Source organism: Mytilus galloprovincialis, chromosome 5 (assembly GCF_965363235.1).
Source record: "Mytilus galloprovincialis chromosome 5, xbMytGall1.hap1.1, whole genome shotgun sequence".
Classification (NCBI taxonomy): Eukaryota; Metazoa; Mollusca; class Bivalvia; order Mytilida; family Mytilidae; genus Mytilus; species Mytilus galloprovincialis.
The window spans coordinates 90,523,580-90,534,514 of record NC_134842.1 but is presented as its reverse complement, the minus strand read 5'-3'; the positions used below and the strand labels follow the sequence as shown (position 1 = coordinate 90,534,514).

General features: G+C 34.8%; 1 protein-coding gene across 1 annotated transcript; it reads left to right on the top strand.

The window, feature by feature from the left end:
- Nucleotides 1–219: 219 nt before the first annotated feature.
- Nucleotides 220–10,666, top strand: LOC143076686 (potassium voltage-gated channel protein Shaw-like). Its single transcript, XM_076252526.1, has 2 exons — nucleotides 220–998; nucleotides 9,083–10,666. Exons 1-2 carry the CDS (start codon nucleotides 366–368, stop codon nucleotides 10,139–10,141), a joined length of 1,692 nt encoding a protein of 563 aa, XP_076108641.1. The 5' UTR covers nucleotides 220–365; the 3' UTR covers nucleotides 10,142–10,666.
- Nucleotides 10,667–10,935: the final 269 nt, after the last annotated feature.

Here is a 10,935-nt window from a genome sequence, read left to right as displayed (position 1 = left end):
GGATATTGTATTATTGAAATTTTTTAAATTATAAAAATTGTGAAAATTATTCCAAATTGAAGAATTACAACCGACATGCTTCGGTGCAAAGCTCTATTTCCTTCAGTTCAAAACGTCCAAATGTTACAGTTCAATAAAGCATGCCGAACGTCTTGATTGCAATGTATTAGAGCGCCAACAATTATGACATTAAATTGCGACGTTATGCTTGAACTTATGTGTGACGTCAGGCTTCATAAGCAAAATAAAATCATAAATGGCCGCGCCCATCATATCCGATCATTGTAAGGACGAAGGGTAAACTCAGAATAGTTCATGGAACGCTACAAAGGTACTGAAAATGACTTATCGAATTTGGAAAGAGAATGACTTTGACTCATTTTCTGTCCTTGCCAACACGAAGAAAATCAACTTTTCAAGGGCACGACGATAGAGGAGGTAGTTCAAGACATTCGCTCGCACAACCCCAATTATCAAATTACCAATTGCAGTTAGCTGCACATTTGAATAGGTTTGTGCAAGCCACTGGTGAAGTAGTTAAAATAAACGTCGGAGGACAATTATTCCAGACCTACAGAAGTACCTTGCAAAACATTCCAAGAACACGGCTTTCAGAGCTTGAAACTACAAGCCCAAATTATGATACCGAAACAAAATCTTACTTTTTTGACAGAAATCCTGCTATATTCCAGTGCGTTTTAGATTTCTATAGAGACGGAGTAATGCACATTCCTCGTGATGTATGTGTGCGACAAATTGAAAATGACTTATCATTCTGGGGGCTGGCCTTTTCAAATTTAGCCGATTGTTGCAGAAGATATTTGGAAGAATCGCTTAATGACATAGCATCATATGAAGCCTTGATAGATGAAGTCAGGAACGTTCCAAAAAACCTTTATAGTGTTCACAGTAAAACGTATAATCATTATGATTACTCATCTTGGAGAATTCGCCTCTGGGAGTTTTTAGACGATTTTACATCTTCAAAATGCTCTAAGGTGAGTAAGTTGTCCAGTATACATGTATTAGTTTGTCTATATATACTATGATATTATAAAGTTTGAGTAGTAGCAGAAAAGTAAGGTGCGAACCAAATATGCCCTTACTGTTTGGTTCAAACGCATTTTTCATGATTCAAAATATTTTTTTAGAACTATATATTAAAGAAGGATATATCTACAAAAAAAACACAGAATGAAAACTTGGTCTTTTTGTTAAAAAAATGACTTCGAAAATCTATCAAAATGGGTGCTAACTTTTTACTACTTTCATTGAAGAGAAAAAAAGGGGAATCACTATATAGTCCAGTCAGTTTGTTTTGAGTATTAAAAAAATGTTAACCCGAAGAATTTACCATATATGCAACCGGTCAGCTACCCTTTTCAAAAGACTGCTCTACTTTTGGAAAGCACATTTTTCTGTTTCCCTCCTGCATAAGTTGTTCATTTAACATATATACTATAGTTACTGTGTAAATTTAAGAGAACATTTAGGTCAGATAAGTGTAAATTACAAATATATTTAGAAAAATATTTTGAACTGACCAAAGTTTAAGATCGACACTACGCTCTCGGTAACACTATATGTACATGTACATCCTCTGTAAAGATAAAGACAGATAGGTACTAGAAAGGCCTGTTCGAACAGGATAATAAAATTGAGAATGAAAATGGGGAATTTGTCAAAGAGACATCAACCCGACCAAAGAGCAGACAACGGTCCGAAGGCTTTTTATTATGCACATGTACTTAATCCTGGAAATATATAAAGATAAAGATAAAAATATATTAAAACTACAAATCTGAAGAAGAAAGTATCGATTAAACTTGTACTTGTATGTATGCATATTTAAAGCCCATTGCTATAAAAAAAAAATCTACTTCCCTATTCTGGTATTTCCGCAATTACTTTCTCTTTTGTTTTTTTCTTTCTCGCTTTTGTACATAACTTTTAATGTATGCAAGTGGATGAAGCATGTGTGTCACTCACATGAACACATTCTCAATTTAATTATCTTTTTTTAAATTATGTGAACGTCTTGTGGTGTTCCTGAGGTCGCAACCCCCTTTTAAAAAAATTTAATGTTTGGATTCTCGCCTATAATGCTCCAAGGCATCACAACTTTTGATGTTTGACAATCATAACTTTAGAATTTAAAAAAAATGTGACACCGGGAATAAACTGTACTGTTACATGCCCAGTTTACCCCTATGCTGAGTTCACACGTAATTCGAATTAGATTCGCATTAACTAATTCGTCCTAACGTCAATTCTAATTCGAATTGCAATGCGCGTCAAATTCGCTTTACTGTCCAAACGACGTTCACTTTTAATTCGTATTAATAAAAGCGTATTTCTAATGCTAATTGGATAATTCGTATTAGCCAATTCGAATTAAATAAGAAGAGTGTGTGAACACGATTAGCGAATTCGATTCGCATTTAAATGTACGTGTGAACGAGGCACTAATATTGTTGATGGCATAGATACACACAGAAGACACACGCACACGAAAAATAGGATTTTGGGATTTTACCTAAATAAGTTAACAATTAATGTGAAATAAATTGAAAATTAATTCATGGTCTTTATCTTTCGAGAGTGCATACTCGGCATTTAATTTATGTCAAGATTTTAAGAATCGTTTATGTTAGATTTCTTCTGTTTCGCATTCCCGTAAAATCGCGGCAAAACGATAATGACAATACCGCGACTGAAGTCGACGTTTTCAGTGACGTCATTATATAATGTTAATGGCCGCCTGTTGTATAAAGCTGTGTTTCGGTGTAACAAGTTATCTTTAGGAGTACAAGACGATTAAACAAGATGGCTCACTATTCAATGGCCAGTCATACGCGCCCCCCTCAAGGAAAAAGTATGGGATGGAAAGATTTGATAAAGAAAATAACACAAAATACTAAAGAAGAGAAAAGTAACACTATTATCATAAACGTTGGAGGAGAAGTTTTTAAAACCAGTAAAGATCATTTCAAGCGATTTCCAAAGACAAGACTAGCAGATTTGGACGCAACCAGTGGAACCTACGAAGAAAGTACAAATTCTTACTTCTTCGACCGAAATCCTGTTTTGTTTCATTACATTTTGGATTACTACAAGTCCGGGGAGCTTCATATACCACATAATGTATGTTATCGTTTGGTAGAATCTGAACTTTCATACTGGCAAATTGAATATTCCGAAATGACTGACTGTTGCAAAAAAGTGTTTGAGGAGGATTTTGATGAGTATGCGTCCGAAGAAAGTCTTCAACAAGAACTTAAAGTACAGCCAAAAATTTACAGTTCACAGAGCAAACATGTACCCGAATACATTTCGAATTGGCGAATCCGTACATGGGAATTTTTAGATGATCAGTGCTCATCTACTAAGGCAACTAAGGTTTGTTTCGGATACAGGATAAGTATTTCATTTTGAGGATTAATCCCTGATCCAAAACGCGAGGAAACTATACAATAAAATTGATAAGTTCAAGAATTAATTAATAACTGCAATCCCGTGATTTACCATATTTGGCCAATTTCCATTTAAAAAATTACATCATCAGATTATTTTTGTTTTATTTCAGTCAAATTAATATCAGATTGAAATATTTTTTGCTCTGCATCCTTGGAAGTGTGTTTGGTACAAACTCAGCTATATTTCGTAGTATAAAATCTTTCCTTTATTTCAAATAAGCTATTTTTGGAAGGCATGCGCGAAATCACCGGACATTGGAGGAACTCTCAGAACAGGGGTTTTCCTAATTTTGGACACACATTACACAAAATCTAAAGGATGTAACCATACAAACAGAAGATTTTATGAAATAAAAGTATGTTATGAATGCATGTGTTCACACAAAATTATCCAATTTTTGGTTTTATCACTTGAATGAAGTGAAGTCATAAGTCTTAGGTGCGCGGATACACCGGACTGCACCGTACCTCTTAATATACTATAATGTATTTTATTTTCATATAACCGACCGTATACTCCGGAGTTGATATTTTCCCGACATGTTACGGCCTATTCTGTGGCAAGTAATAGCAAGTTTTAGCAGTAAAATGTATATTACAATCAGTACACTTTGGATTTTTTTTCGTCCGAGTCGGACTTTTGTTCCGTGCGAACTCATTTTTTTTAGTTTATCAACGCTATCAATCAAATTATTTTTTTCAATAATAATTTCTAATTTTTTTTTTTTGTCATCTGCTTGGCCATTTTTTTTTTTTTTTTTTTTTTATCAAATTGGGAATCACTGAGAATATTTTCTTTAGAACCCCACCCACTTGAAGTTAGTTGGTTGTTTCCTAACTTTGATATTTGCTATAGACGAAAATATCACCTAAAAACAGTAAATGGTCCCTAAAATGCACCTTTCGTTGCTCTTATCTGACCGGACACGATTATTTTGAAAGTTTTTTTCCCAGAGATTTATTTAAGAATCAGACAAAAGTTTCAACTGTGTTTATTTTGTAGAGGTATCATTATTTACTAGTATATAGTTCTACAAATATATATATTTTTGAATTCAAACAGAAGCATAGAAAAATTGGTTTGAACCGACATAAAAAAAAGTTCTGTTATAAATCAACTTGATCATAATTTTTTTAGATATTCATTAAAGAAAGCATGATACACTGGAGTAAACCATATAAGCGGCAATGCGCTCATTTGACGCTGCTACAGGCGTAATACCTCAGGAACGGTATGAACCGCATTCGCAAGTTAATTACTCTGCTTACTGTAAATGTCACACTTTCAACAAAACGAAATTATGTACATATTACAAAAACATGCACACCTATAAACCATCAAAATGAAAGTAAAATAACTTTAAGATCACAACCATATTTGTCTATTTACCACCGCTAGATTAAACTAATATTCGATGTTGTTTGAATATATAATGCAAAACTATTCCCAAAACACCACAAACTTATTGGCATTTAATTTAATATCCTATGTCAATCATTAAATCACATTGGATTGGAATTACACGGCATTTAATATACTTTTGTGCAATACTTTGCATTCACCCAACAAAAAAGCTTGAAAATAGAGCTCGTCTAATTTTCAATCTAACGTAATTTTTCTGTTACACCAAAGGTAGCAATATCTGACGTTGCGTCAAATGTGTACTGGTTGCTTGCGTTCAACTTTCTTACTCTTATATATATATGCTTTTATTTGTGTTTTAAATCCTAAATTGAATAAAACTGACAATCATGAAATATGTACCACTGGATGTTGATCAAACAATAATCAATCAATTAAGATAAAATTGAAAATGATGTTATAAATATACAATATTCGTAGAGTTTAGGAAAATATGAAATTTATTTGACGAGCATCAGAAACAGAGACACTTTCCTACATTTTTACATTTGTTTTGCCAATTTGACCGTTTTAATTTCCGTCCTTTCTTGTCGTGTGAGTGTTTAGCTCAAAACGTTTTACAGTACTTAGTCTCACTCCCTGACTCACGATTACATGTTTGTCTAGGCCGTGCACCTGCGGATCCAATGGAGTGGGTTCCAGGGTTGGAAACCTCCTTTTGCTTAACAACTAATGCTTTTATATGGGGACATACATGTTATGGTTAGAACATCCTTTTAAAAATGGCTTGATCTGCGTCTAGGTAAAATGGTTAAAGCTTTGCTAGCTCATTTTATGTTTGAAATTTTGAAAACATTAATGGGACAGAAGTCCGCCAATACAAATGTGTAAACGTTAATTAGTTAGTTTAAACATATTTATTTATAGTGGATTGGGAAACAAGTTTTGCAACTTATATTAATTCCTTTCCACTTTGCGGGTGCGAGTGCTGCCTTGTAGCGGTATTAGCCTGCTCTTTTTCGAAATCTACAAGGGTGTCTTTAACGTGCAAGAGATATGGCTCTCTCTTAACACGGGTCAGCCATTTATCGTCCCCTTCCGACGGACTATCATCGTTTCCTCGAGACCATACTCGCAAATGGTGTCAAGGGAGAGCCGAAAATTCAGTTCCTGAAATTTTCATCCCAGACGGGAATCGAACCAGGAACCTTTGTGTTAGTAGTCCGATGCACTAACCATAACACCACGGTTCTCTTGTAATTAGTTACAGATATCATTGAATGCAAAGGCGAATTCTTGCGAAGATTTCGTTCAAACTGTCAATTTGTGATAGCGGGGCCATTTAAAGCTGACTATGCGGTATGGGCTTTGATTATTGTTGAAGTCCGTTTGGTGGCCTATAACTGTTTATTTCTGTGTCATTTGCCAGTCTCTTGTGCGGGAGAGTCGTCTCATTGGCAATCATACCACATCTCAACACAAAATAATACATAACAGTATGTTGTAACATGTAACGATATTTAATATATTATACTTCAAATACTTTCAACGCGGTTTGTGTTTGTACCAGCCGACAAATCAGCCAATAACGTGGTAGTATGCCGTAACAATACACGGACGTACTTGTAAATGAACTAAAAATTCATCTACAATCAAGTCTGTGTTCTCCACAGAGAGTCATATACTAATAGTTAACAGAAATATATAATATCCCCATCACAACTCAAGGTTTCTTCTGAATAGTTGGAGTTCTCTACTATGTATTGGTTACCTAAACTACACAAAACAATTAGTTTATATAGAATAATAGGTAGTTTCGTTTTTGATACTGACTATATCATGTGGAATATCTAGACGAGCCCGTTAGGGCGAGTTAAGATATTCCACATGATATAGTCAGTATCAAAAACGAAACTACCTATTATTCTGTTTATCTATAATTATGACGTCACACAGTGTATTGCCAAATATTTTCAGTGATACAGTCAGTACGTTGATACTCTAATTTATCGGTAATTTGTACATTTTTCCTTTGATGTATACTCGCTGATAATGTCAGTATCAGTGGACTTGCCGTGATATAAAAATTATTGGGTTAGTACGCAAATGACATGCGCGAATGCAACGCGTAAGGATCTACTTTCCCCTTTCATTCACAAAATAGCGCGTGATTTTTTCCGCAGAAACGCACGAGATTTTTGGCGAATGAAACACTTGACATTGTTTGAAACTTTCACAAAGTCAGTTTAGCCTTTTTGAACAATTGTTGTGAAAATGTGAACAGAAAATGCATGAAAAACCCGATAGTCTTTTAAAAAAAAATGAAGTACAACTAACATATCGTCCATGCTGAGTTTTTATTCATACAATACCAATTCCTGATACATAGCCTGGTGCTGTTCCATGTAGTTTTCTTTTTCTGTTTCTTGAGAAGTATTTGTTTTACCTGTTCAGTCACTATAAAGTGTTACAATTCATATTTAAACGCAACACATAAATAGTTACCAAAAAGGTACCGCTGTCGCATGAGAGAAGCTAGAAGAAAAAAATGAAATTTACACATTTTCGACATTTTTGTGGGACCATCATATACAATTTTAAAAGATGTGGTTTCATTGTCAATATGACAGATAGTCATAGAACAAAAAACAAAAAAGTGAACCGTGATATTCATATGCGGATCTAGGATACATTTTAAAAATGGGGGTAACCGGGGGCACCAAACTTTAAAAGTTTGCTTTGACCAGAACTGTAGCCTTTAAAAGGGGTGACTGTGACCCGGGTCGCCGGTAACCGGGTCGCCTACCCCTAAATTCGCTTCTGAAATTAAAGGTAACCGCAGGGCCTTTCCAAGTTTCAAATTTCTGGTCCGTGTTGAAAATAAATGAACATGACTTTGAAAAAGCAAGAATTATAAGCTAAAAGTTAAGTGACGTCTATTAAAATGTTTGAAATAATTATGAAGTCGACAGGAAATGAGCTTGTTCAGATAATTTACAGTCAGCTTACATTGGGCCATTGCCTCCTGTATAAATGTCTCCTCACAGTTCTTTCTTAAAATTATTTGAAATCAATGTGATCGTTTTCAGTGGCGGATCCAGGGGGTCCGGGTGTTGGAACCCCCCCTTTATTTGGGCCATATGGTCCGCAAATAGTCAAAAAATAACATAAGGACCTAAGAGCTACGGTTCCGCAGCTATGCATTAGAATGGGGACCTGTGGTTGGAACCCCCCTTTTGTCCTGGGTTGGGACCCCCTCCATTTTTAAAATGGCTGGATCAGCCCCTGGTTTTCATGATGAACACTGAGCGAATAATGACAAAATAAATGTAATTTTATCCACTAAACTAAGTAAAACATAATTATAACTTGTCATTGAACTCGAAATGATGATCGATGAAAAATCTGCTGATTCATATCGTATCATTCTTATTTGAATATTTCTGACTATCACTATGCTGATGCTTTGTGAAAAATAAAGAAATTTAACTTACCGGTATGCTACCATTATATTTGCCATTGTTAGTGTCATGTCCAAAGCAGAATATTAATGAAACGCATGCAATAATTCCTTTTCAATACTTTGTGCAAGACAACGCCATGTTTACTGCACTGTGACAAAATTTAATATGACGTAATGCCGCCTGTGACGTCAAGTGTGATTCGCCGTGATTCGACGCAAAAAAGAAGTTCGTTTGTTATTTTCTCTATTATTGTAGTTATTTTTATTTTTTTTTTAAATTACCGATAAACAGAATAAAGGACTTTTTGTTTTTGATACTGACTTTATCACAGAAAATATCAGGCTCGCCCTTCGGGCTCACCTGATATTTTACTGTGATAAAGTCAGTATCAAAAACAAAAAGTCCTTTATTCTATATTTATTAGGCAGCAACCATTTGATTTTCTGGGGGGGGGGGGGGGCTATGGGTTTTTTTTTCTGTACAAACTTTTTTTTTCGCCTGCGGCGAAAAACAATCTATTTTTTTCACAAGTCGAAAACAATTTTTTTCTTTCAATTTTAGCATTACATAAAGTGGCAGCTGAGGGTGAAACAAACAATTTTTTTTTTTCTCAGAATCAAAAACAAATTATTTTTTTCTCTAAAATCTGGAAACAAACTTTTTTTCTTTAGGCAGTAAAATCAAACGGAAAATATACGAATTACCGATACGACCAGATTATGCACTGCATTGATTGATCTTGAGTATTCTTATAGTTATAATTATCATTATCATTTCAGATTTGGCATGCTGTGTACATGATCTTGGTGATGATTTCCATAATATCATTCTTTTGTGCCACTTTGGAAGAGTGTCGTGTCTCACTCGATGAGTCTATATACCGGTTTGGAAGCACCACAAATACGACACAGGAAATTACAAGTGACGAAATACCTAAAATCAAAAAATTGTTGAATACGGTTCCACATCCGGTGTTACAGATTATTGAATTAGCTTGTCTGGTTTTCTTTACAGTGGAGTTTGTGTTCCGGTTTGTAGTATGTCCATGGAAATTAAGACTCTTAAAGAACATTACAACGCTGATAGATATGCTGTATATTTTGCCTGCATGGATGGTTTTATTCGTAGAAGTTACACATGGAACGTTTTGGCATACGAAAAATGGCGTCACACTGTTTATAGTCATAGAGGCAATCGAAATTTTTCGAGTGTTAAGAATATTCCGTTTCATCAAACATCACCAAGGACTGCGGATACTTTATCTTGCAATTAAGAGTAGCATGCCAGAACTTTCGCTTCTTCTTGTATTTGTTGTTTTTAACACTACTATATTCGCTAGCTTTATATATTGCGCTGAAGCTTTTACCCCTGATAATTTTGATAGTGCTTTTCATGGTATGTGGTGGGCTTTGATAACCATGACAACTGTCGGGTACGGAGATATGTACCCCAAATCGTGGCTTGGCTACATCGTAGGCAGTTTTTGTGCTGTATTGGGGATAATTATGATACAAATGCCCGTACCGATTATTGTCAGCAACTTTCATGCTTACTATCGCTTGAGATTTTCCAATGATATTAACGAAAGGAAAGAGGATACTTCAAATGTAGAACTACCGAAGCCAGTACTACCATTTGAAGATGTATACAACAGTCAAACTAGTATTCCAGGTCCTTCGGTGAAAAGTTCTGAAGTTTCAGCAAGCCCTTCAGAAAGCAGATCTAGTTCGCCCGAACCTCCTACACGAAACAGAATGTGGTTGCCGCCAATAAATAAAGTGAGTGTAGTTGTTGATTCCAAACACACACTGGAAACAGAAATAGAGGAATGTTTATAATATGTATTATTGTTATTTGTTACTTTGAAATGAGTTTTATAATGTTGTAAGTACATGCATACATTGGGATGCTGTAGCTAGATTAATGCAAAGTATGTGTAATTTCTTTACAGCCGATTTCATTGAGTGTGTAGCCAAAGGTAATATCTTTGGTTAGCTTGCTTGTTAGCTGAACAGTGAAGTCATTATTAGGTCAGGTATACTACCCTCCTTTCGAAGTAGCCTAGTCCAACATACAGATAGATTGGTTATCTGCTAGACTAGTCTACTCTTAGAGGAGGATAGTTTACCTGACCTAACAATGACTTCACGGTTCAGTTAACAAGCAAGCTAACCAATGATATTACCTTCGGCTTAACACGCAATGAAATCGACTGAAACACATTTTTAGTGGTTTAAGATTTTGTTTGACTGCAGCAATGCTGTAGTAAATTTAATGATGTGTGTTTGTGTGTTATGTTCTTTTACACAAACAATTAAAAAATTGTTATTGCTTTACTGAACTAAAGTATATTATGAAGTAAATTTGTATTATATATATATAAATGAACCAAAAACATATGTTTTTACATGCCTCTAACAAAAAACAAACCAAATCAATAATGCAGAGAAATAATAAATCTTTGATTATTACACATAAGTATATTTAAGACAAAATGAAAAACCAAGAGAGAGGGAGAAACACTTGAAGCCATACGTCCATACGTTGAAGGAGAGACAACACAACGACAAAAGGGGAATAGACAAAATGGCGGTGATTAAAAAAAGTAGATGTATAATTGCCATTGAGACAA

Excerpts from the sequence above, each read along its gene's own strand:
- LOC143076686 (XM_076252526.1), top strand. The coding sequence starts at position 366 with ATGACTTTGACTCATTTTCTGTCCTTGCCAACACGAAGAAAATCAACT. Across the intron at positions 999-9,082 it reads CATCTTCAAAATGCTCTAAG|ATTTGGCATGCTGTGTACAT; the intron begins GTGAGTAAGTTG and ends TTATCATTTCAG.